General features: G+C 42.3%; 1 protein-coding gene across 4 annotated transcripts in view; it reads left to right on the top strand.

The window, feature by feature from the left end:
• Positions 1-3,524: 3,524 nt before the first annotated feature.
• The window catches only part of kcnn2 (potassium calcium-activated channel subfamily N member 2), a 33,878-nt gene continuing 11,381 nt past the window's right edge, over positions 3,525-26,021 (top strand). For 2 of the 4 annotated variants that reach the window (XM_053874377.1, XM_053874387.1), the window contains exons 1-4: positions 3,525-4,262; positions 5,693-5,788; positions 21,897-22,315; positions 24,855-24,996. In XM_053874377.1, coding sequence (XP_053730352.1) covers positions 3,525-4,262; positions 5,693-5,788; positions 21,897-22,315; positions 24,855-24,996 — 1,395 coding nt within the window. The remainder of the gene's footprint in view (positions 4,263-5,692; positions 5,789-21,896; positions 22,316-24,854; positions 24,997-26,021) is intronic. The other 2 variants (XM_053874398.1, XM_053874409.1) reach the window with 2 other exon arrangements.

Raw genomic sequence — 26,021 nt, 5'->3', positions numbered from 1 at the left:
CATCTATGAACCTCCAGTAAAGATGCGACATGTTGGTGTATTCATCATTTTACATGTTCTGCTTCCTCTTTTTTGAAACCATGTTACTTTTTCATTATCTAATCAGGAAGTGCAGCAATAGGTGTTTCCCAATGGTATTCACCAAAGCTTTACCAAAACTACGTTGACAAATACAGACTTCTGAAGGACTGAATGACAACTGACAAAGGTGAGAACGGTGTTATTGCTACTTCTTTGATCGCACCGAGGAAAATTCTTTTACTTTTACTGACTCGACCTCCCTAACTCATAGAGCCTGGGTAAATGACATTATATGCCGTCTTAAATTTGAAATTAAACTCACTCTTAGAGGATCTTTTGAGTTTGAACTATTTCAAGTACTTGGACCCAGAATAAGTGTCTGCAGCTTTTACTTGTTTTTCTTGTCTCGACCTTGTAAGCTCTAAGTATTGATATTATTGTATCTGTATTTGTCCCAACTCAATTTAATCATCCCTTTTTTATGAATTGGGTTGATTTGCCTCTGTTTCTGTTTCTTTTTTTTTTGTTTTGCTTTTTTTGGGGGGGTCAAGGAGCCAATATGTTTGTATTGCATGATAATTATCCTCTTGTGAAATGTTGGGGGAGAAAATGTTGTTGTTCCTGCTGATTATAATCGGTCAAGTGAGGTCTTGTGATGCCTGCCAAAAACAGAACAGGGAAAATCTGCATCAGCATCTGGCTGATTTGGCATTCAAATATATCTATATTTCGGGTTTTTTTTTCTTTCAGATTTTGAAGGTTTGCAGTGAGCAATGCAGTTGTCTGGACTCTCTTTTCTTTTGATTCCACTGTAAAAAAAAAAAAAAAAAAGTTTAAAATAGGATCATTGATGGGTCTAAATTGTACATATGCAAAGATGTGTGTGTGAACTATATTGTCTGTCTATATGTGCCCATTGACTGGTGCCTCTCCTGCTGTGACACCGACACAGTGAGAACAAACAGAACAGAAAACTAATGAAATGCACTGGATGTTGAACTGTTGCATCTCATATGATAGAAACAAAAGTATAAAGATGTTGTCATGAACATGACTATGATAGAAAATGACATCTTAAAGATTTGTTTTACAGATTTGATGTTCGCCCTGCATAATGTGCGTCATTATTATGGATACTTAACACGGATGTAACACACACACAATTCATTCATACTCTGCAAGACACGGGCGGGGGGACTTCCGCCGCTAGTGGGACCGCGCGTCACGTGACGTGCGGTCTAGCCAATCGGCAGTAAGTGCGCATTGCGATGCTGTGCGGCGAGCTGGTTTCATTAAGGCGCTTGCCGGAGATCAATGAGCCGCTGAGGCTGCGCACGCAGCTGAAAGTTGGTTCCGCTCGAGTTACCAGAACCAAGGACAGCTCCACTGTCGCACAGTCGCAGAGAAACAAGAGCGTTTGGGTGAATGATGCGTGCGCACAATGCGAGAATGAATTTCCAGAGAGAAGCGTCTCTCTTCTGTCCTGTGGCTGCTGCAGCAAGGGGACATGTGGATCATTGCTTCTGCAGCTTCTGGTTTATGTCCGCGCAGCTTTTCCATTCTTAGGCGGTTGGTTGTATTTCCTAAGGGTGACATAACTCTTCTTCTCCATTTATAACGCAGCCTTCAGCGCTCACATCAATTTGCAGTAGCAGACACTCACGGGGGCTCCCCACCAGCATGGTCACGTGGTGGCCAACCAATGAGGTGAATGACAGCCACATGCTGTAAATCTGAGGTGACGGGGCTGTACATGTTCTTCATATGAAGTCAATAAATAGTCAGGAATATGTGAGAAGATGTATTTGCTGAGTCTCAAACAGGATCATTGTTGTGGGGAGGGGATGGTGTGGTGGAGGAAGGTGGACAAGTCGAGGCTTTCCTGCTCAACACAAATGGACACAGCATCGCACAGACCAGGGCAAAGTGCAGCCCTGGGGCCACATATGGACCAGAGAGCATCCAAACATGCTGTGTATCTATATAGTCAGTTTTTGAACCTAGCACTTTTCTGCATTTTTTTCTCCTGTTCTGTCTTTATTTTATTCCACACCCATGATATAGCTCCAACCGAATGAAACTCAAGATGAGAAAGTGATAAAAACTTTCTGACTCTGAGTGGTAGTAATGACTGAAGTATTCGTATTTTGTTTCAACCCACCCTCCACCGAAACCTCTGCATCAGAGAGCGACCTATGTAAACAAGATTCACTGAACTGATGTCACGATTCGATCATTTCAGATTGCTCAAAAAGAGACTGCATATCAGGTTGATCTCTGACGAAGATAAAAACATGCTTAGAGTCATATGATAAGGTAAGAGTCAATGAGCCGAGATGGGATGAGAAAAAGATGTGAGATGAAAGGTGATAAATCAATTATTGATGTTATTCGAGATGAGATGTGAGTGCATGATGTGTTGAGAGAGCACAACATCTTAGCAAACTGTTAACACTGCACTGTTAACAGAAGACCCAGTGCAAGCCACTCTTCCTGAAGACTTAGGTTGCTTCAACAAAGAGACTTTGTTAGACGACCTGCTACGCTGTGGTCAGCAGCCTACCCATCATCAGCATGGCGAGTTGAAGGAGAGACCCAAATCTACCTACCTACCTAGCTAGCTAGCTATCTCCCTCCTTGTTCAGAGAAAAACACTATTATCTTAACAGAGTTCATGACTTGTGATGAGATTTGTGAGACAATTGAATAAAATAAGTTTGGAGCTAATATGCGCTGTCGTTACTAAGAAGAAATAAAATATCACATTTGAAATAAATCAAATTATATTTTTTAAATTAATAGCAAGATTTTGATCAAAGCGTAACTAGAAATTCAGTTTCTGCTCCGAGCATCTGCACTTAACTTTAACTTTAAGGACAGACCTCCTGTGTTGCTTTTTGATGCCTTTTTTCTTATCTTTTTTTGTGGGTGGGCTTTGTACTGTTTTTCTGTTAGATATAAGGTAATAGGTTTAGGTAAAGTAGTCAGTATTAACAATGGGTTTGGAATATAGTCGAAACACACAAACATAATATTGTGGAGGGAACACACATATCAATAGACTCAGAACACACAAAACAAGTCAAAATGATGATCAAAATAGTGAAGTTGAATCAGAGGAGACGGTGAATTTTACAACTTAAAACAAGGAGTCAGGTTTACAGTCAGAGGCCCGACATGGCCCCAAAGCCGCAAAGTTTTCTCATCAAAAAGGTGACTGGCATCAGCACCCAAAACAATCTACCAAGTATTGTGGAACCGAAACTACGAAGTGAGACTGAAGGTTTTAAGACTCAAAACAGTGAGCGCTGTCAAAGGTCTTGTAACCTTTGGTGACGTTCCGGTCGCTGGTTTGAACCCGCTGTCCAATCGTCAGCTCCGCGCTCCAACTACCGGAGCCGACATGGCTCCAGTAACGCAGCTGCTCCGTCCCGCAAGTAGCAGAACGCCCTTCGTCGGGGGCTCGCTGGTGCCCGACTGCTGCTTTAAACGGCAGCACTGACATGGAAAGCCCATTACATCTGCAGAACCATTTCTTTCCGGAGCAGCAGCAGCAGCACCAGCACTACTGCGGGCGGGAGGACCGACTCGGCAGCAAGCGCGACCACTGCTGCACCTGCAACACCTGCAGGAAAAACCTGGTCTTCCGCGGGACGTCGCCGACCACCGTGGGAACTTTGAGGACGCCCTCGGAGACCTCCTCGAGAGCGGGCTGTCAGTACAGCGAGTTCAGCCCCTCCAGCCATGGTAGCTGGTCCAGACAGCCGGATCCGGAGCAGCAGCAGCAGCAGCGGCGGGGCAGCAGCCTGGGCAGCGGCAGCGGCAGCGGCGGCGGCGGCCACCGCCACATCACCATGAGCAGCTGCAGATACAACGGCGGCGTCATGCGGCCGCTCAGCAACTTGAGCTCGTCCCGCAGAAACATACACGAGTTCGATTCCGAGTCGCAGCCGCTGCAGCCCATCTCTGGGGCAGATGCGTCGGACGCTCGTGGATCCAAAGCAGAGAACAACTCCAGCAGCCTGATGCCTTACGCGTCGGCAGACGGAGGGGGAGGCTGCGGACACAGCGGGGGCAAATCTGGGAAGAAGAAGAACCAGAACATCGGGGAGAAGCTGGGACACCGCAGGGCCTTGTTCGAGAAGAGGAAGCGGCTCAGCGACTATGCTTTAATCTTTGGGATGTTTGGGATCGTTGTTATGGTTATAGAGACGGAACTGTCCTGGGGAGCCTATGGAAAGGTGCGTATCTACACCCTTCAGCCTTTTTTTCCAGAGGCAAGTTGACGAAAGGAAGAAAGTAACTTGAATATTGTTGCTCACAACTGTCACTGTATGGCTGCTTAAGAGCTGCCAGTAGAAAAGTTTGTTTCATATCGTTCACTGTCGTGCAACCCATACTGAAGTGAATCTTTTTCACTCATGACTGAAGATGCAATTAAAGACATACATTTGGTTCAATATTATTTTTCTTATTATAGTGAGTAAGCAGCCATGTTTCAGGTTTGATGGAGAGGGAAAATGCAGCCTGTGGAGAGTGACTTTTGGGTTTATCCACTATTTCAAACACCACTACTTCTACCCAAGAGTTTAGTATAAAGTCAGTTGGTTTAAGGAGGTAATTTTGGTGCATTTAAACTCATTTAAACATAGGTTTGCACCTGTGGCTAATGACTGAAGACAATGATTTTCCCTTACAATAAATTGTGGTCAGAATAATTTCCATTAAATATCCTGGGAATAGAAAACCATCAAGTCTTGCTGGGCAGTGAGATTCTGTTTTTGTTGTAAAGCTAAGAAGATCTTGGGTGTATGGACGTCACCTTTAGACGCCCATCTGTTGCCTGAGAAACCTGGATGGTTCAGTATATATTGGTGATACCGCCCCAAGCCCCAGGTCACTGACACCAGAGCCAGGTCAGGGATTGCTGTTACATTTTTGAATCTCCCTGCTCAGTGTAAACGCACCATTAAGATGGGATTTGTGACAAATTGGTAACATGTATAAACACCTTAGACTAAGTCACCAAGTATAGATGAGACCGATGCACCATCAAGTTACCGACGTATTGGGAACCAATATGCTGTTGACAAATGGATTGAGATGGGGAAAAATCAACATATATTTGTGATAGTGAGTGTCGATTGGAGTTTCTTCAGCAATTCAAAACATATTGAATAATGTTGAATATTTTATAATTCATATACAGAAGAATGTTGCCGCCTTACAGTCAGTGGCCACAAGGTGTCCTGTATCTAGATCAACGTAACCCAACACAAGTCACATCTCTGAAGTGTTATTTTTCCTTTAGTATCAATCAGTAAGTATATTCCAATGTCCATGTTTTCCCTGTGGTCACAACTACATCGATGATGATTACAGGAGCACATGCATTCACAATCACTATGTGTAGAAAGTCACTTGAACGTGAATTATTTAGGTAAAAGAAGCAGATTTATGTGTTTATATCTTTGCATTGAGAAGATTCTAGAGATTTATGAGTCCTGCCGTAGGAGCCGCTCGCGACCGATGCATTATGGGTTTGGTATCAGAGTCCCTCTCTGCACAGCGCAACCTCTGAACTACACTGTGTGTTATTCCTGTGCCTCATTTCTTTGTGTGTTTTCGGTGTTGTGTGTTGTTTGGCTTTAGTGTTGTTGCTCTTTTCCAGGAGTCCCTGTATTCATTAGCTCTAAAATGCCTGATAAGCCTTTCTACAATCATCCTCCTGGGGCTGATTATCATCTACCATGCAAGAGAGATACAGGTAATGCTGTTACTCGGCTCTCACTTTTCTTCTGCAGATGTTTCCACAGGGAAGGGGCTGTAAACTGACGTGGAGGCTTTACAGTGCACATGTGTGCCGTTTGTTTGAAAATGCAAGACGTTCAATGAATGTGGCTGCGTTGAATAGGACAACAAAAGCACAGAGTAGTTAGAGATTCCATTATGGATGCGTATGAAGCGCGAGCAAGGCTCTGGGGTTTTTTTTCTTTCTCCTTCCATGTTAAGCTCATTAGAAAAACAGTTGAAATAATGGCCTTCTCATTTTGCCCTGACTTTGCATGCCTTAAGTTTCGTCATTAAGATAACACTAATTGAATTAAAATGAGCTATGCCATTTTTACTGAAACAGCAACCTTGAGGCATTAACAACAGTGTTCTCGGACCTAACCTCGCTATTGCTTCACCAGTAGTTTGTGACGTGCTGATAGTTAAATGTTTTCTTCAATTCATGACCTGAAACTTGCTTTGTCTTGAGAACTTGAATTGTAGACACGTGTTTTGCTTTTGCTTTTTTGCTTTTTAACCAGATCATGCCATTGCTTAGTCCACAAAAGCCCAAATAAATCAATTCTTTGGACTCTCTTGGGTCCTCTAATGTTTTAAATCAGCTGGGCTCTCACACTCTTTGCAGCCCTTTGTGGGCATTAGTGGATTCAGGTGTCACTTAAAGTCACATTAACTGTTCATTATGTGTTCTGATAAGATTTAAGGACCCTGCAGTGTTTCACCCCCACCCCAGACGTCCCTACTGGGGGGCAGTTTTATGACCTTGACAGGGAGCATTGTTGAGCTTTTGTTCAACCGCCCCAGAATGAACGTTTGCTCCCTCCCTCCAGCTGTGTTGTGTACCGATTGAAACCTCTCACGGGAGGAAAAGCGCCCTCCCTCCAAAAGAAGCAATGCTCTGGCATTTTCCGGCTTCTTGAGTTGTGGCACGTTTTTTTTGGTACTTCACTTTTCAGCCGTAAGCTGAATTGGATGAGCTGTGTAAAGTTGTTAGATTCAAGATGTAGTCGTATAACAGGAAGCATTAGATTTGGATGAAGGGCTGCCATTTGTATTAAAAGTGGTATTAACGGCGCTAAATCCTTCGGCTTTGTATTTAACAATTCCAGTGCGAACAAGTCGGTGACTGGGACAGCAGAATAGGAAGACCTCTCTCCGCCTTCAGCCTGATTGGAAACCTGTATTTATGTCGGCGCTGCACCGACGCAATTAGCATATTTCAACACAGACATGAGTTGTTGTTTTCATTTTCCCTGTTGACGCTCCCCTGTAGCTGTTTAGAACTGGGAAAACATATGTTTGCAGGAAAGTATCACGTTCATTCTTCCTCCCCCCCGACGCCTCCACGCCCTTTCTACTAATCCTGTGTAAATTATTCAATTCATAAACCCAGCCTTTTCACCTCCTGCTTATAGATTACTTGAGACGCTAAATAATGTAAGCTGCTATTTGTGAGTCATATCTAAAGAAGCTTTCACGCTTGTTCAGCAGGTTTCGGTTGTGGCCTTGGCCATGTTGCTGCTCTCAACTCACTCACACTGCATGTTATAATAAAAGTTGCTTTTCACATTGTTGGATATTTAATAGGGTTGTTGTTTATCCTCTGTCAATATTCCTTTGTCTCATGATGATTGTCTGCAGCTAAAATGGGTTGTATATTTGTTGAAGTTAAGTCAAGCTTGTGGTTGCGAAAGCTGTTAAAAATAATCTTTTCCTCAATGCATCATGATGCGAACATGAACGATTCATTGATGCAATGACCAGAAATGACTGGTTATTATCATGAAATACTTTACGTTCCTTATGGCAAACCACAAATTCCTAAAGTAAAACAAGGAAAATAGAGGGGGGAGCGCTTGACAGAAAACATTGAAGCACGAAAGAGGGCATCGGGGGTCATTTTGGATCTTACAAACTTGTTGAAAAATGACAAGACACACATAGGATATGTTTTACGTTAACCACCAGCCAGAGATGCTAACGCTAGCAACGGGCACAGCGGAAGCACCCTCAACAACATAGTAAGGCAACATAGTTCTTTTGTTGTTGTTAAGAATGGCTGAGTCTGTGCACTCCTGGAAGCCTGTTTCGGCCGTGGTAAAGACACCAGTAAAGACATGGGAGTCACAGGACACGCTACCATCTCACAGCCACCAAAAATACTATACTTGCAATGTGCAATGAAAGCAAAACTAAGATAAGTGTAGAAGACTGTTCTAAAGACTGTAACTAGAATGAAATGCAGTAATTTCTTATGAGATGAAGAAGAGAACAGATCTGACTACTAGCTTGTCTCCATTGAGGTAAATGTACATTTACTGCCAACATAAGTATTCAAGATGTAAGCTGTTGTAATGAATTGTGATATCAAATCATAGGCAGGATAATGAAATCGTGAATCGTGGCACCAATGAAGACCCACTGACCTACTTATGATGACTTATAATGAGTAGCCTGTAATCAGTCGAAAAACACAACTTAAAAGTCTTAAAAATCTTGTCGTCTCCATCTACTATTTTCATATTTCAATGGTGTTTTTTTTTCTCAGCACTAAAACGAAACACTGGACAGTTTTGTCAATTATTTTCATTCTTCCTCAGCTGTCATTCACTATACAGTTTATCTCAGTCACTACAGGGGCCTGTATTTGAAACACGGGGCCACATTTGGCCCCCAGGCCTTGAGTTTGACACATGTCCTCAATTGTGGAATAATAATAATTATTATTTATTTTTAATTCTGAACACGGGCACATACATTTGGTCCCTTCAAGAGGCGTTGAGGAAGATAGTAGTTTTATAGTAACATTTGGGAAGATTTTAATTTTATTCCTATTTTTCTTTTGTTGTGGTAAAATAATGAGATTTTCTATCCAGCTAATTTTGTGAGTGTTGGTAGTTGCAGGGTAATAATAAGAATAACAACAACAACAACAACAACAATAATAATAATAATAATAATAATAATAATAATAATAATAATAATAATAGAAACGAAGCAATATTTTGTTTAATAACTCCAAGACTGAACATTGTTGGACACATTTTTTCCTCAGGCTGATCCTGTTGGATGCGGCAGTTTTGGGTCCCACTTTTTTTCTCCTTGGTGATGGAAGAGAATGTTTAAATTGGATGCAGCTCACAAACTGAAAATCCTTCCCAGATGATATTTCTTATCATTAGGAATTTTAATTCCCCATAACTCACATGGCTGAGCAATTCTATCTCTAAGTCTGTACATCATTTTGCAGATGCTTGTTCATCAGTTTTGTTTTTCTTTTGTTATCAAGCAAATTCCCGCTCTACTGGAAGAATATGAATTTACACACATTTTCTATCCACTTTAGGAAGGGTACCCTGAAGCCCTGTGGCTTCATGTGGCCCATGAGAGCTTTTATTGTACATAGCCGGCTCAGAATTAAAGTTGAAATCATGAAGACTCCAGTGTTGCTTTGCCATCAGACAGAATGTTTACAGCAAGCAGGGTTTTTAAAAGGTAATCAGGAAATGAAAACAGCTGACAGAGGGGGATCCGAAGAATGATGTGAATGCAGATGCACATCTGTGCCTCTAAGAATAAACCACTGTTTCTTGTGATGTGAAGTGGAGCCGGAGGTGGACCACAGCGATGCTAAAATTAGACTTCAAGAGTGATATGGGAGACTGATATGCACCACCTATGAACTGTTCCTCTGCTACTTTTTATTCAGGCCCATTTCACGATTGTGTGTGCCTTTTTGAAGTGGTTAAAATCCTCATTTGGGCAGGGTGGAAGGTGTCGTCTGCAGAAAAGAAACTCTGGTTCTCTAGGACTCCAGAGAAATTCCTTCAGAAAAATGGACTGAGCAAATGTAGTGACCAGATCCCTGCAACTGTAAATATTGTTATTCCATTATCTCTGGCCTGATAATGTAAAGAAAGTGCACTTTGGTGTGCGCGCTGACTTTCTCCGGAGGAAACGCTCCGCTGATGAATTATGCAATTCTTTCTCCCCTCTCCCGCGCTATAGCACATAGATTTGTTATGCTCTCTGCTCAGCATTTTTGTGACTTTATGGGCGTCGAGGACGAGTCGTAGGATTCTGAAAACAGCGAGTACTACCTAGATTATATGTTGTCCTGGCAACGGGATGTGCAAACGTATGTCGTGTTTTTCCTGTATTCATTGACGTGATGGTTTTATCAAACAAAAATGACTCAACCATCTGGATAGAAGTCACTGAATTATCTTCCACTTATTCCTTTAAAAGATCACAGGCGTTCCCACCTCTCTCAGCAACTTGCCGTGAGAGGTGGGCGCATCTTCATTTAGAGGGCATCGACTACCATCACAAACTTGAATGCTAATGCTTTTGGACTGCGGGAGCAAACCAGAGCAGAGGAAATTGCTGTGAAATCAAAACAATAGCCTGGTGTTCATGATAGTTCCTGTCACTGCAGCTCTGTTTGACCTGCAAAACCCATCTGACCTGAGGGTTGTTTAACTGAGAGCACCTTTCGCCAGAGAGCTCTCCTCGGTATTGATCGTTTTGCAATCCAATAGTTTATTAATGCACAAGATGAGAACTCATCATCCTGCCTCTTTAGCTTCACTCACTTACTCTGGCTGTCTCTTAATGTACTTGAAAGGTGATTAAAGAGCTCAGCCCTCTTAGTCCTCCCAGGAAAGTAACATCTGAGAGTTACATACTGAAATTTACACCTCAGTCTTTGGACTTTACCTTGGACTAGTCGCGCTGCTGTCAACCTGAGGGGCCTGTCAATGTTAGTCACCCCTGCTGCCTGACACGAGCACGGCACAGTGATCTGCGTGGCTTCAAGTCAGATACCTGAATCCTACATAGATGCTCAGTTATATAAAAGCCTTTCCCAAATGACTGAGCTCCTCACCCAATAAATGCAGACACCCCTCATGTTCTTTCAGTCACTAACCAAAGCTCATACATATACATATATATATACATACATATACTATACTATGAGCCTTGTTATGAATTGGTCAACATATGAAGGTAGAAGCATAGTCCAGTGTCATGGACATCTTCTGGTTTCCCGATCTGTGCGGCTGATCCCATTGCTGTGGCATCAGGAAGTACATGTGATATTACAGTTTCCAAACGATACATTTCCACTGTACAGACAGCCGTGGGCTCGCTCACAGTTTTCGCTCCAACATTCGCAAAAAAAAAGGACAGAGCAAAGCGCTTTTACGACCACTGCATTGCAGCTATTACTGTAATCAATGTTCACAAGTGAAAACAATCCACAAACAGCTGCGAAACACTTTCCATCCACTTGTCGACATTTCTTCTACATTGGTCGTATTTGATGGAATACACAGAAGTGCACACTTCTTTGGAGCCGGGAGGGCTTTTCTCTGGGCACTCACTTTTCCTCCCTCTGTCCAAAAAAAAAAAAAAAACAGGCATGCAAGTTTAATTGTCCATAAAAGTGAATGTGAGCGTAAGTGGTTGTCTCCCATTGGCCTGTGGTGGACTGGCAGGCTGTCAAGGGTAAACCCAGCGTCTTCCCTCATGTCAGTTGGGATTTGCTCCAGCATCCTGCCCCTCGCCAGGTGCTGGAGAAGATGAATGAACGGTCCATGTGATACCAGCAGCGGATGCATTGCTCATAAAGCTTTTTTTTTTATTATTGAGATTTAGAAAGTTCTTTACTTCAATAACAAACTTAGATTGCACAGAACTTCAGTGCTATCATTATTATATGGATATGGCTCTGTGATTCATGCCCTGATTAAAAAAAAAAAAGGGATCTAATTATTTTTTCATTTAAAACACACTGAAAAACTAGCTAAAATAGTGGGGGATATTGCATCTGGTTGATGACTCCGGGTGAGAGCATCTCTGGTTCCCAGTCCATGCTGTCCTAAAGTGACCCCTCGAAACTCATGGACTTGGTTCCACTGACCTCTGCTAAGATAGATTTGCCTTTTACATTTTTTGTCAGACTCTTTAGTCTTTATCTGCTGGATGGGGCTTTTAGCTAGAGGTGGACTCCCCTAAACTGCAAAATGTGAATAAATGGACGCCCTCCTGCATTCAAAACAGGACGCCCTATATGTGTTATTAGTGCCTTTATAATGCCCAACTCGTAATGTCATGCGACCATATTTTGGCCATCGCCATATTTGTTTCCCGCCGTAATCGTTATCTACATCACTCGCGGCATGGAAGCGCGCTGCTATTGATGGGATGATGACAGGAGGAAACCACAGATAAGCTCCAAACTTTAAACAATCGTTCACAAAACTAACTCATTGCTTTTTAATCTGAGGAATATTTGTCGCTCCCCCTTTAACAGGGATCAAAACTCTAGTAGTTCTAATGATTTAACCAAGCGACAAGCCTTTACATATGTATTGTTTGAATGAATGAATGTTGCGGTTGTGAAAGTTTAGAAAACCATCACAGCTGATACAACTGCAGGCTTCTCTTGCATAAATATATGAAAAAAGATGGAGACACAAGGCTGTGTCGGGACTTGTTTCTAATGTAGTTCTTGAGGTGGAAGTTGCTGTGGTTTGTGCAGCATTATGATTTTACCACTTTTCTTCATTTTACTTGATGTGTTAAGTGTTTTCTTAGCTATTTACAAGGTGTCCATAAAGTCTCTGAATGTTTTTTTGTTTTTTTATCACGGTCACTAATGAGTCGTGGTAACACCGAAAAACAGCCAGAAAATAACTCTCATGAACTGCTTCATGAATGTAACTGGTTTGTAATGATTAACAGCATTATGGCAATGAGCGGTCCCCACAAAGATAGATAAACAAGTGTGTGTATTTTATTTGGAAGCAATAATGGATATGGGATGAAAGGTAATTAAAACAAACAAAATCCTTTGAACTAAAAAGCATTTGTAGTCTCACGAAGGATGAGTGTGTAGTGAGTTACTGACAGGCACTTTGTCAAATCTCACATAAAGCCACTGGAATGTACAAACCACAAAATTCTGCTGTCAGTTTCACGATGTTACGATACATTTATTTATTTTAATTTTAATTTTTTTGTTATGATGTTATGGCTTTTGTCTCTCTCACCTGATCATATAATGAAAAATATGTCATTTCGAAAAACATCAACACTTTTTGGTTTTATGAGAGTAAAAACCTACCAACACAAGTGAACTACAACTGGTCCTAACTGGTGGTAACTGGTTCTGCATTTACTTTTTAGAAACCAAAGATTGTGACCGAATCCCTGTAACCCCCTCACGATGGTAGATCTTCTTAACATTCGAATTGTTGATGATTTAATGGTATGGTATCATCTCCGGGCAAATTTGGTGAAGCTGGATCATTTCCCACGGCTCACCTGACAGGGCCATGGCACACTTTAATCTCTGATATGCTCTCAGCAGCGGCTGTTTGTTGCAGCACTGTTGGCCAGTTACATGACCAGAGTAACATGACTTGACAGAAGAAGAAGGTTAACAATGAATGTACAGCCATCCAAGCCTAGTCCAGAAGGACGCTAAAGATTAAGCTTCAACCCTGTCGATGATTGAACTGACCCCCTCAAGTCTGAAAAGTCCCTTCCCTGTCGTGTAGAGTCCTGATGTGCTCTTTAGTACAGCATGAATAAATGACTATTTTTTAACGGTAACACACTGGATTTGACACATGTGGGGGGTAAAATCGAATCTAATCATTTAAGACTCATTTACCGTTTCCGTTTTTTTTTTTTTTTCTGCAACAAAGTCCCTCGCTCTGAACGGAGAAAAATCTGTGTGATTTATAATTTATGTACATCAGACTCTTACCACAGACGCCTGTCAGATGCAGAGCTCCAAGTCGTGTTGATGAAATATTTCCTACCACTTTTGGCCCCTTTAAACTGATTCACTTGTCAAGAACGGTAAGGATCATGAACCGCCTCTTCAGGAAGACCGAGAGGTTGTCGCACAGCAGCTGTCATCCACAGTCACACTCGGATTGTCCCCGCGCACAGACTTTTGTCATCTGCGATATAAAAAAATAAAATCAGTCCTCATGCTGATGGTGAGGTTTTTCCGCATCTCCTTGACGCGACTGATGAAGTCCTGCAGTTTGTTGCTGACAGCTGGAGACCGGCCAGAGGAATCGTTAGACTTTTCATTCTGTTTGAGGTCGCTGTGCTGGCAGGCATCAACTTATTGTACTAAACAAGCCGGGGATGGAGACGCCGGAGTGTGTAGTGTGACTTTGACTCGTCATTGTTTCAGTCAGAGCCAAGTGCTGGGACGTCATTTCGCTGCTGTTGGTGGATTCCGCTGCATATGGAAGAGCTGCCACTGTAGGCCTGCACTGCTCTACTTTTATGTGGTGGCAGTTATTGCTTCAAGCATTTCTAGTTTGATGCGTGTTTCCCTGTTTATGATTGTGGATTCTGCTGGACAGGCAGAATCGCGACAGAACTTTGCGTCAGCGCCAGAGTCGGCTGTCCTGGCGAGGCGGGCGGTGTGCTAGTGTCAGAGATCTGGTGTTACAGCAGGAGACTGCATTTGTCACAGTGAAATCTGCCTTTTACCTGACACTCCAGACGGGAGTCAGATAACCAGCAGTGGCTGGTGACCTCAATGTTTTTGCTGAGCACGCAGGCTTTTAGGGCCAGAGACACTTTACCTCCCCATGAGCCCAGACTTATTGATGCCTTTCTCCAAAATGTCTGCGAGGGAATCTAAACAAGCACGTCGTTTTAGCTGATGAAAAGAAGAGTTATTTTCTTTTATTTGCTTGGGTAAGAGAGTGTTTTATGTGTAAGATTCCAAACACAAAAGCCAAGTCAAGTCAGCGCAGCCTCCGATTTACTCAGCAAAGTGGCCTCTTAGTGGCTCACTTTGATATCATAAATAAAGCATGGCATTAAAGTCTAATTGGGCTAAACCTCTCAACCTAATTCACTAATGACATTGAGCGATTTCATTCTCAGTGACAAGATATATGTTCCCATCTCCACATTACACAGATTAAATATTGAGCTGCACTCCATTAGTTGTATTGAACTTGCTGAAACCAGTAACCAACCCAGCCGGCTTCACAGGTGAGCTCCTCCGGGAGCCGGCACTGAGGTCGCGGGTCAGCCGTGGGCAGCCAGTGAACTCAGGACACTGACATTAATGAGTCTTTTCCACCATGAGTCAGGGCAAGCTATATTTAGAACCGTCTGTTCTCAGAGAAGGAATTTGGGACAATGATGTGCTCACAGGAAGTATCTGAAAACTCTTCCACACTCACTCCAGATACATAGTGCAAAGTAGGGATGGGCGATATAGACAAAAAAAGTTATTGCAATATATGTTGTCGTTTCGGTGCTAACGGTAAATATCCAAATAAATACATTTTCATTCTATTCCATGTGTTGGACACACTACAGTCTCTACAGTCACTACAGTTTGTCTCCAACATCATTATTTGTTAATGTTTAAATATATAATAGTTAACCAAGTGTAGAGCTGAGAAATTCAATGTTTCACGTCTCTGGTAGAAGCTGCTGGTGTCTGACAGACTGCTCTTCCAGCTTTATTTAGGGGTTAAATTGAGCCGTCTGTCTGCTGTGTCTCATGTCTCTGAACAGTTGACTTGAACTATGGACCAGTCTGGACACATGACCTAGATGCTATTGAAGAAATATTAGAAATCACGCGCATAAATAATCATTTAGTCATATTCTATTCTCCAAATCATTATACAAACTGTCCTTCGTCTTGTGAGATGAAAAACCTTTTCACAATTCTCTCTCCTAAAGTGGTTGTTTTCCATCGCCTCACTGAAGATTTCACTAATACTTTGACCACTTTAGAATTTGTTGATGGTCCCTAACTGATGCCGGGTCGTAGCATTAGCTCTGCCTGTGAGAGTGTGTCCGCGATCAGTGAACCTTAATGGGGACTATATCCAACTATTTTCACCACGGTGTTTAACCGAGGCACCAGTGCAGCGGGAGACCTGCATGTGTTGATGTGAACCAAGGCAGACGACTGTGTCAGAGAACCTATGAGGACCACTCCATCTAATAAAATAAACAGGGATCCAGAGACTCAGAGTCGACCAGTGTCATTATCGAAGGTTCCCTGGATTAAAGATAAGCTTAAACCTCCGATCATGAACCAAAGTTCACCACACTCTCCACAACTGTCACACACCGGTGTCGGCTGTCAAACGCTGCTGAGCTGGAGAGCGTGGTGCGCCATCACGGTGCAGCGAATGTGCCTCGTGTTTATCAAATTTATCGCAAGATGCAGAATTGTCATCGTGGAGATTGTGTTTGGTGGAATATTGTGTACGATAAGTTATCGCCCATCCCTAGTGCAAAGACGTATAAATAAAGTTAAAATAGAATAAATATAAGTCGTAGTAAGTACTACAGTTGCAATACTTGCAGTAGTATACAGTAAATTTAAGAGATAGATAGTGGTGAAGGTCAGTTGTCTCAGTTGGTCATGAAACACGTGAATAAAATTGGTGTGTAATTCTTAAGAAAAATGCACACGCCTCAGCGATCATTGTGGAGCTGTTTAAAGTAAATTACTGCCTTAGTCTGCTTTTAAGTTTGGTTCTGATAGCTCAAGCCACTCAACCCCTTCAGCTGAGTGGCTTGAAAACTAACTGCAGTTGTTGCCCACATTTATACTTCCACTAAGATTTAATGAACATGCAATGTAACTAGGAGGACTTTATTACCAACAAGCTATGTTTGTGTTTGTTTTCCTTCATTTAAAAAAAATGTGTTGTTTTAACCCATCTTTCACTAACCACTCAACTGCTTCCTTTCATTGCATTGTGTTGTTGTGTAACTGACTCGCACACAAATGGCAATAACTGAAGAAGCAATTGTCTCACCTCGTTGTCATAACCGCATTGTTGTCTGCTGCTGGCCTGGAATATTTGATGGCGTGAGCTAAAGGGCCCTTGAGTATTGTGTTTCAGGTCATCCATTACCATAATTGCCTTTAGCCAACAAGTAGGCTTTCCTTATGCAGGGTTCTTTAAATTTTTAATTACATTGTTTTGAGGTAACAAACTCTGTAAATGCCGGTCACGCTGCGCTTTTGTTGGCTGAAATCTCTCATGGAGTGCCGTGTGTGTGTAGTGATGTAAACGGAATTGGAGTTTTGGGGACGAGTACGGGCGCGAGAGAGCAAGTGTGGAGCGTGAAGCTGCGCTCGTGTCGGGGCGTCTACATTACACTCTCTTGGAAAGGCGGACAAGACAAGCGGTGGTTTGAGTTACGCACTTCTCCGACAGATGTCAGCTCGTTCAAAGAGCTCTGTGTCACGGGATTGATATGAACAATCGCCTTTGAAATTTTAATTTGTGGGCTTGTTCTGCGTTTGTGCGACTTTGATCGTGGCCTTGAAGTAAATACAGATGACAAGGCTTTGTTTGGTGGCTTTGCCCCGACAGGTTATTTGTTGTGATAATGTTACAGCCGTTCGACAGTTGATATTTGCTGTTCGGCGGTAATTGGCTGAGAAGCTCAAATGAGAGAGCGCTGTTTGTTGCTGTTGTGAGCGTTTACTGCTTTTGTGTGTGGAAGTGAAGCAGCCGTGTCGGGAGGCCGAGGAAGCTGTCAGACGCTCCGGAGCGCTCATGTATGTCTGTGAGCAAAGTGGCCTTCTGCACCACACTATTGATTTGCTCTTTCTTTGTCCTTGAGTTGGAAGAAAAATAACCAGCGCCCCCTTTTTCAAGTGTGTGACAAGTGTGCGACCGGCAGTTTAATTTTAGCCTCACTGCTAAATTTACAATCAGGGTCTGTGATCCCATTAGCATTTCGCGCTTTTTTTTATTTCTATAATGAGACTCTTTAAACTAATCTCAATGGGGGACCAGAGGAGGGGGCGAAGTCTTGAGGTGTGCCCGAGGTAGCACTTGAATAATTCACAATATTTCATACCTCACCTTTTCACGTGTTTAAGCACAGTTTTGACTATATGAGTGTCGACGCCTTTCAGAGTTTAGTATGTGTGCTTTTAATCTCAGTAACAATATATATATATCCACTTGTAGTTAAGACTAGGGATGCTCTGATCAGGGCACCCCTAGTCTGCTAACAGCCTGCTGCTGAGGAACCAGGGGTCTCACTTTCGTGAGCCTGGAAAACTCTCCGTGCTCCGTCAAGTGCTGGCGCTTTAAATGGCGTGTTTCATCACATCCGCCTCATGGGACCAAAGGTCACCAAAAATATCGATGTGAGTCATTGGAGAGATAACAGTTACTTTCTAATCCAGCTTGTAATACACCATAGATCTCACCTATGATGAAGAGCACTGCTTTTCAACCACCATCAAAAGTTACTTGAGCTTTTGTGTGATATGTAGGAGCGAACTACAGTGTCACATTTATCGATGTCAGCTAATGTTTGCTATCTTCTGCTGTTGATAGTTTAGTACCGTTTGCATCTGCCTTAGCGCTGAGCAGTGATGCTGTGACACATGCAACGTTTGATTTGTTTGTAGTCCAAATAATTACGTGTTTTTACACGCAAGTGTCTGACGAAAGGTTGGAAATGAAGCTTGCTGAAAACCTTTTTCCAAAATATATTTAAAATATATATCAAATATTTAATCCCTTAATCGGCTGATCTGTTGGCTAAATGTCTCTCAGCCTCAGTCGCTCTTCCATTTCATTTTTTATGATTCTCTGCCCGGCTGTGTTTTACTTTAGAAAGGCTCTTGCTTGTCAAATCCAGTCGGTCAATTTGCATCAATTCAGAACCTCAAAGTTAAGAGGTTTGGAAAATGTTCAAAATGCTGCATGGTTCTGGTCCTAACGCAGTGTATTCGCAGACACCTTCATGACAACAATACTAACTGACTGATTTAATGGCATAGAGCAGTCTTTTTCAAATGGTGACTTTATGCAAGGCAGCATGTGGTGATGTTGGAAGCTCTAGTACAGGGGTCAGGATCCTATGGTGCCAGAGGTTGCTCTTTCATTGAAAACATCTGGCTCAATGCAGTTGGCTGCCTCTGACATCAGTCGTCTGAACACTGTCATGACGCGACTGCCAGACCAGCTGACCACCTGATTTCTGTCTGGTTCATTCATCGAGTCCAGTGACTATAGAATTCCACTCATCCATTGCTATGGACATTTTTCTTCTATTTTCTCTTCATCTGGCTCTTATTCGCATTAAAATCAATGTTTGTCTGTATTTTTTTTGAGGGAGTGGATTTGATTAAAGACATTGATCTAGTTAATTTTGAATTTGTGATAATTAATCTCAATTAATGGCAGTTTAATGGTCTAAGAATATTTGCCTCAGGAAGCCACATTTTTCAACTTGAATGAATTTGCTATAGTACTGAATCAAACAACAAGATTATTATTATTAAGATTTATTTTGCATCAGTTTGACAACAGCATAATAAATCAGGATGGTGTCTATATTCAAGTTTTTATATCACCTTATTTAAACTAAAGCTCTTTTTATGTCTTGAAAATATTTGTATAAGAATTACAATGCCATAAGAATTTCAAGTCCATTCAGAGTAGTGGAAACCCTGACCATTGTGTAGTGAAAAACATCCCTGAACCAAAGCAAACAGATGCTTTTGTTTGCTTTTGTTCAGGGATTCCTCCATGTTTGTTGTTGTTGTTATCATCCTAGCTGCCATGTGTCTTGTGCATCAGTGTGATCAGTGGACCAGGAACTCCTGCACTGACAAAGGTTCCCTGTTGTCTGGAGAGCAAACTGTTCAATTAAATGAAATTATTTTTTGTCATAATTCATCGTAATTAACTCGCTACCACTGCTTTTTAAAGAAAAATAAAAGACAGGTGAGACTTTAAGCAGGGAATCACATCCTCTTGATGGTGAAAATATTTGGTATTTTCTGATTTATATTTTCAACAGTATTTGGGACATGTTTGTGCCTAAAACTGCTGCCAATGGCTTTGTTAAAACACATGTTTGGGGATAGAAGAGGAGCTCTGGTTTCCCACATAACTGCACCGAATTACGATGTTTATTCAGAAGGTTATTGTTATCAGCTACAACCCAACGACCTTCCCAAAAGGCAGAAACGGAAGAGAAATAGCATCTAAGATAAAGAAGCAGTTGCATAATTCATGAGAGAAGCGTATTGAAGACCCTCTTGGAATCATGTGATCAGTTCCTCTTCACCCTCGCACCGCTCCGGTGGACCCGGAACTCCCATGTGAATTGGTTGACAACATTTGTTTGAAGTATTTGCCGCCAGTACATGGGATCATGACTCAGGAACCTCTCGTTGATGGAGTGTAGCGCGAGGGAACATCTGTGTGTGTGTCAGAGTGGAGAGAACAGAGCGGACAGATTTAGGGAAGGAAACAGGGCTCATCCACAGCGAACAAGGAAGCCTGGCAGAGATTGCGTATCAACAATGTGATGAGAGATCACAAGAGTGAGGCGAGCCGTTAGTTCTGGGTGAATACACCACGCCACCGTCCATCTTTAGAGATAACTGTAAATTGGATTGAAAGTGATGAAGAAGAGGGGGGGAGGAAAGGGGTGGCAGCAGACCAGAGTTTATGAGGAGGCAACAGTATATGACAGAGGAGCGGGAGAGAAGAGTGATGAGGAGTGTCTACATCCGCCCACTGGAGTCTCCGGTGGAAGGCGCTACCTTCTGGTCGAGGTGGCCACGCGATCACAGCCCAGCGCTAATGTGGAGCCGACAGATGTTTCTCAAGCTGGAGCAGCTGAGGCTGCAAACCGTGAAACACCATTGTGCAGCTAAACTGAAACCCATTAGGCAAAGTTTCCAAAGACTACTTGATGACTATGTATTTCAAAAGAAGTATGAAAGAAAGAAATGCGACTAGTGACAGAGCACAGAGCTCCGCCAAGCAGATCATTTCTCAGGGTGCAGGGTTCTCGCTGCGCTTGTTTGCTCAGAATCTGCCGCTGATATTCACCAAGTTTGTCTTAGTTTGGAGGTTGTCTACTGTTGTTTTCCTCAATGTGAAATCGCCTGTGACTCGTAATAACAGTGCAACTCTATCCTCCTTCATGTTACCCCATCACAACGTACTATATATTTAGGCCTTGTCTCATCATCAACACTCCCTTAAAACAGGGGTTCTTCACCTTCTTGATCTCGGGTCCCACCTTTCAATAGAATTGATTCATGACTCTTGATTTCATTTGTGTGTATCTACTTACACGGAAACAAACCAAAACCTTGTAAAATGACATGAAACCATGTGATGAGCGCAAAGATATTTGTCATCGAAAAGTCCAACCAGCAGTGGAACAAGGTGCAAGTCATATTCATCAAATTTACAAAAGAAAAAAAAGACCATTCATCTGTTCATCTCTGACAAAAACAACCCCTGTATTGCATATTTAGGCCTGCCACACTTCTTCTTCTGGACATTCAGTTCACATTAAATTTAGAATATTTCAGTGTGAAATTTCTCCCTGTTTGTTTAGTTTTTTTCTTTTTTTTTTCAAATAGCTAACCCAAAGCCTATAAGAGCATGACACAGGGAAAATCTTGTCATAACAAAGGTGAGAACAAATATAAAATACTGCGATAAAAAGCAAATTGACTTGAAAGGTTAATAAGGTGTGATATCTCATTGAACTTTAACATTTACAGACCATTAATCATGAATAAAAAGGAGGAAGAGTGTGTGCACACAAGGTCACAGAGGAGGCCTCGCTGCTGAATGAGGAAAAGGTTGATTCGAACTTTATGTGGCTGTAACAGTCTTATTGATGGAAATGTAATTCATCCGCTTGTATTTTGAAGTTTACCAGACAAAAAACTTTTAGTTCCCAGAGAGCTGTGGTACTGTGAGGTACCTGTGAAAAATGATCATGTTTTTTTCATGTCCCAGTTCTCCAGGACATTTTAAAAAATGCACATGAGCAACTGTGGCTCCTGAACGTCAGGGTGATGAATGAGACTGAATGTGACCAAAACATGTGGAGACTGTGAATAATGAGACTTGGACGGTGATTTAATGACTCAGGGCTGTCTGTGACTTATTGTGTAATGGCTTTAATGATTTCCTGTAGTTGGGCTGTGTGGCCCAGATGAAAACGTTAACTGCCTGGGACTCTCCATCTTTTCACGTGCCCTTTGCTTGCAGTTATTTATGGTGGACAACGCGGCCGACGACTGGAGGATAGCCATGACGTACGAGCGCATCTTCTTCATCTGCCTGGAGATCCTTGTGTGCGCCATCCACCCTATCCCAGGGAACTACACCTTCACATGGACGGCGCGCTTGGCCTTCACCTACGTGCAGTCCAAGACGGATGCAGACGTGGACATCATCCTTTCCATCCCCATGTTCCTGCGGCTGTACCTCATCGCTCGTGTCATGCTGCTGCACAGCAAGCTTTTCACGGACGCCTCGTCCCGCAGCATCGGTGCACTCAACAAGATTAACTTTAACACGCGCTTCGTGATGAAGACTCTCATGACCATCTGTCCGGGCACCGTGCTGCTGGTCTTCACCATCTCGCTATGGATCATTGCAGCGTGGACTGTGAGAGCCTGCGAGAGGTGCCTGGATCACTTTTTTTTTAATGCTCTGCTGCTCCACACAGCATGAAACATAGATAAGGCAAAAAATAGCTAACATACACACATGCCCCGGAGCTGCGTCAGCAGCAAGATACACACAGAAGGTGCTGCACTAAAGGTTGCGCTTGAGCAGTTCACTCCCCAGAGTTTAGGACCACCTTCATGTGCCTGTTCTTTTACTTCCTGTTGTATGTTTTGCTGTTAATTCATCGATCAGCTGGAGATCTGACGTGTCCCGCGATCACCATGTCAAACTCAATGTTGGGAGGCCACATCATGATACCACTACATATGGCCCAAGAGTACTTCAGTATCAGTATCAGTAGTGAATACCGCTCTAGCTAATCCAATAATGCATCGCAGCAGTTAAATCCAGCCTGGACATACGATATTTTGGGCATTAGCTTCATTAAATCACTATCAGATAGAGGTCAGGACCCCTATGTTAAAATCTATAAATCATGACAGGAAAAGCCATATTGTTCCAGTTGGACTGACTCAGTCCAAAAAAATGTGTTACTCTTTTTGTAGATCACTGATGAGGCTTTTTCTTAATTTTCTGAGAAAATGAATCGCTTTGATAAGCACGCATTTATTGCCTCAAGGAATCAAACCACATGGTGGTGTTCGTAAATTCTCATGGAACTGGGGTGGCATCCGGGTAACCTGAGCTTTTTTACTAGTGCAGTAGTACGTGGTGTATCAAGTGCCTTGGTATATATGAATGTTTTTGTTTATCATTACATCAACAATTTCCTTGTTTTATTTCCGTTTTAACCTTTTTTTTTTTAATATTCAACGATGTAGGAGAATCGATAGGATCAGGAAGCAGTAGATCAGAGGGACAGCACATGTGCTCAGGTGTTTAGGAGACAAAGTCAGAGAGGCTAGATGGAGATGGTATGTACATGTACAGAGGAGAGAGAGCCAGTACATTGGTAGGAAGATGTTGAGGTTGGAACTGCCAGGCAGAAGGTGGAGAGGAAGGCCAAAGAGGAGGTTGATGGAGGTGGTGAAGGAGGACATGAGGTTTGTAGGTTTGAGAGAAGAGGAAGCAGAGGACAGGGTGAGATGGAGGAAGGTGATCTGCTGTGGCCACCTCTGAAGGGAGAAGCGCAAAGAGAAAGAAAGAGGGAGAGTAGGAGAATGTTATTAAACTAGAACAATGCTTCTGTGGCCGCTCAGCACCAAAGACATTTTGTGTGTTTTCTTTCATCATTTAGTAATTCCTCCACCCCCCCTCTGTTTTGAGCACGGTGCCATGCTGCGAACACACAAGACCAGTTTAAACTGTCTCAGCACTTTCTGAACAACTAACTGCTTTATCCCCAAGTGCTCAGCATGTGAGGTGCCATGACTCTCAGCTATAAACCTACGGTGACTTGAAACCTGATCAGTTCCATCAGTCAGTATCAAAACTTGTCAGAAGTGATCCGTATCCTTGTGCATTTTTACACCAATGTATGTGAATTATTTTCTCAGCTACTGAAATTTTCTCGAGGCGGGTCAATCGGCCATTTTTCCGATGACGTCTGATACATTTACCTTATTAATTTTCTGACAGGACAGAACGCAGAACCCATCTGTTGCAGTTCACTGTTGATGTCTGCGAGAAAATACATACATAACAATGTCATCAAAACATTCAGAAGTCACGGCCTTTTGACATCACTATTCAGTGATTCAGTGATCACTGACCTTTCTGCGACGTACACTGCACACAGCTAACAGACCAGTGAAAAAGATGAACACGTGCATTGTGTAATACGGATTCATGCAGTCAGGCAACTGCCACCTTGCATTCCTCCTGTTTCGAAAGAGTTATGTAGAAAATGAAAAAGAAAAAAAAGAAACAAGAACCATGAAGAATACTCATATTTATTCATTTATAAATAGATATTTGTTTTGCAATTCTATGAAAGGTAGATCATTGTGACTCGATCATTCATAAGTAGGTGTGAACTGAAAAAGTCTGATAGTTTCAAGACAGTTTAGAGCCCTTACCTCTGTTATACTCTCCTCCCAATGTCTTCAGCTCTGGAGTCAGGCGCTAAGTGCAGGTGTATCTCTGGCTCATGCCCTTCTTTACTGACTACTTTGCAGCTCTGAAATGTTATCCCACAATGGTATACGTTTCTTAATTTGGTGCATTTTTGGGGTCCAGAATAGATCACACAACAAACCTCAATCTCCAATGATAAAAATGACTTGGGGTTACGATCACTTCCTGATATTCAGAACAAACGCACGTAAACCCGGATTTGCAGCAACTAGAATATATGGGCAGAAGATACTGTATGTTTTGTCTCACAGCTAAAACTCCGCTCACTAGGATGGTGGTCCTAAACTTTTGGTCAAGACTGGATAGATTTGAGACCGCCTACATGTCTGGAGTGGTCGGTCATGCTTAAGAACATCTAAGAAACCAAGTGCTCAGCGCTTTATTGTTTTCAGAGGCTATTCAAGGTCACTGTTCTTTATTAGTGCTGATTGTTTTTGCATGTGTTATTTATTCCAGGTACCATGACAACCAGGACATAAGCAGCAACTTTCTAGGAGCCATGTGGTTGATCTCAATCACGTTTCTCACCATCGGTTACGGTGACATGGTCCCCAACACCTACTGTGGGAAAGGAGTCTGCCTCCTCACTGGCATCATGGTGAGATAGCATGTGACTTGGTCATGTTGGAAAAAACTCATGGCACAGGGACTGAAAATAGTGTCAGAGGAGATAGATGTCCAGCAAAAGATCAAATGTTATGGTTTCTTTAACTCCCAGCTTCACAGACAGTTTCTATTTAAGGATTTAAGGATGTTTTGGGGACTTGTATGTAATGACTCAAGTACTCAGTTAAAAGGAAGCAGTTTCAGGAAGACCATTTCCAGTCACCCAGAGAGCACAACCATCTGTCAAGTGGTAGATCCGGGAGGAAAATGTCAGATGTCAATTTCTGGAAAACTTGTAGAAATCATCTCCAGATGGAGAAGAGGGCTATGGCCGTCCATGTTTAGTGGATTAATCCCGATGAAGATGTTGAAATGAGTACTTTTGTGTCACTCTTTTTTTTTGGTGACTGATTCATAACAGATTAGTACCTGCTTGTGTACTTTAGACAAACCAAAAAAGCGCAGGATTTTCCATCATTTCTGGATGAATTCACCCAGAAAACTGCCGTCCCATTAACGTACTAATTTTGTGTAACTTTTTTAAAGAAATTGTATGTAATGACTTATGTAAAGCTCCAAAAAGTTTCTTTCAGGATTTTTTTCCCTCATACTCTTGTTTTTGTCATGTGTCCATCCAATATTCTGTTTAAACATTTTGTTTTGTTTGTTTTCAATTATATATTCACTCTCACAGTAACACTTTTAAGTTCCAACAAGATCAATTTTCCTATCCTGTTTTTGTTTCCAATTTAAAAGTTGCATTCGGGGTCTACAATTACAGTTTTCACATGGCCCATGGGGAAGTTCCCTGCACAGAAACTGACATCTCAGCATTTATTGCGGCTCTTCAGATGTTTTTATGTATTTGAGGAAGTTTATTGCCACCATTTGTACAGACCTAAAAACCGGCATTCGTCATTTTGGGGACAATTTGAAGCGTTATTGGAGAGGAACGCTTGGAACTAGAGCAGTGCGTCATCATAACGCTACACTCCTGACAGTTTTGCTCACATTAAG

Source organism: Synchiropus splendidus, chromosome 1 (assembly GCF_027744825.2).
Source record: "Synchiropus splendidus isolate RoL2022-P1 chromosome 1, RoL_Sspl_1.0, whole genome shotgun sequence".
Taxonomy (NCBI): Eukaryota; Metazoa; Chordata; class Actinopteri; order Syngnathiformes; family Callionymidae; genus Synchiropus; species Synchiropus splendidus.
The sequence above is the reverse complement of the archived record's forward strand: the minus strand, read 5'-3'. Positions and strand labels throughout refer to the sequence as shown.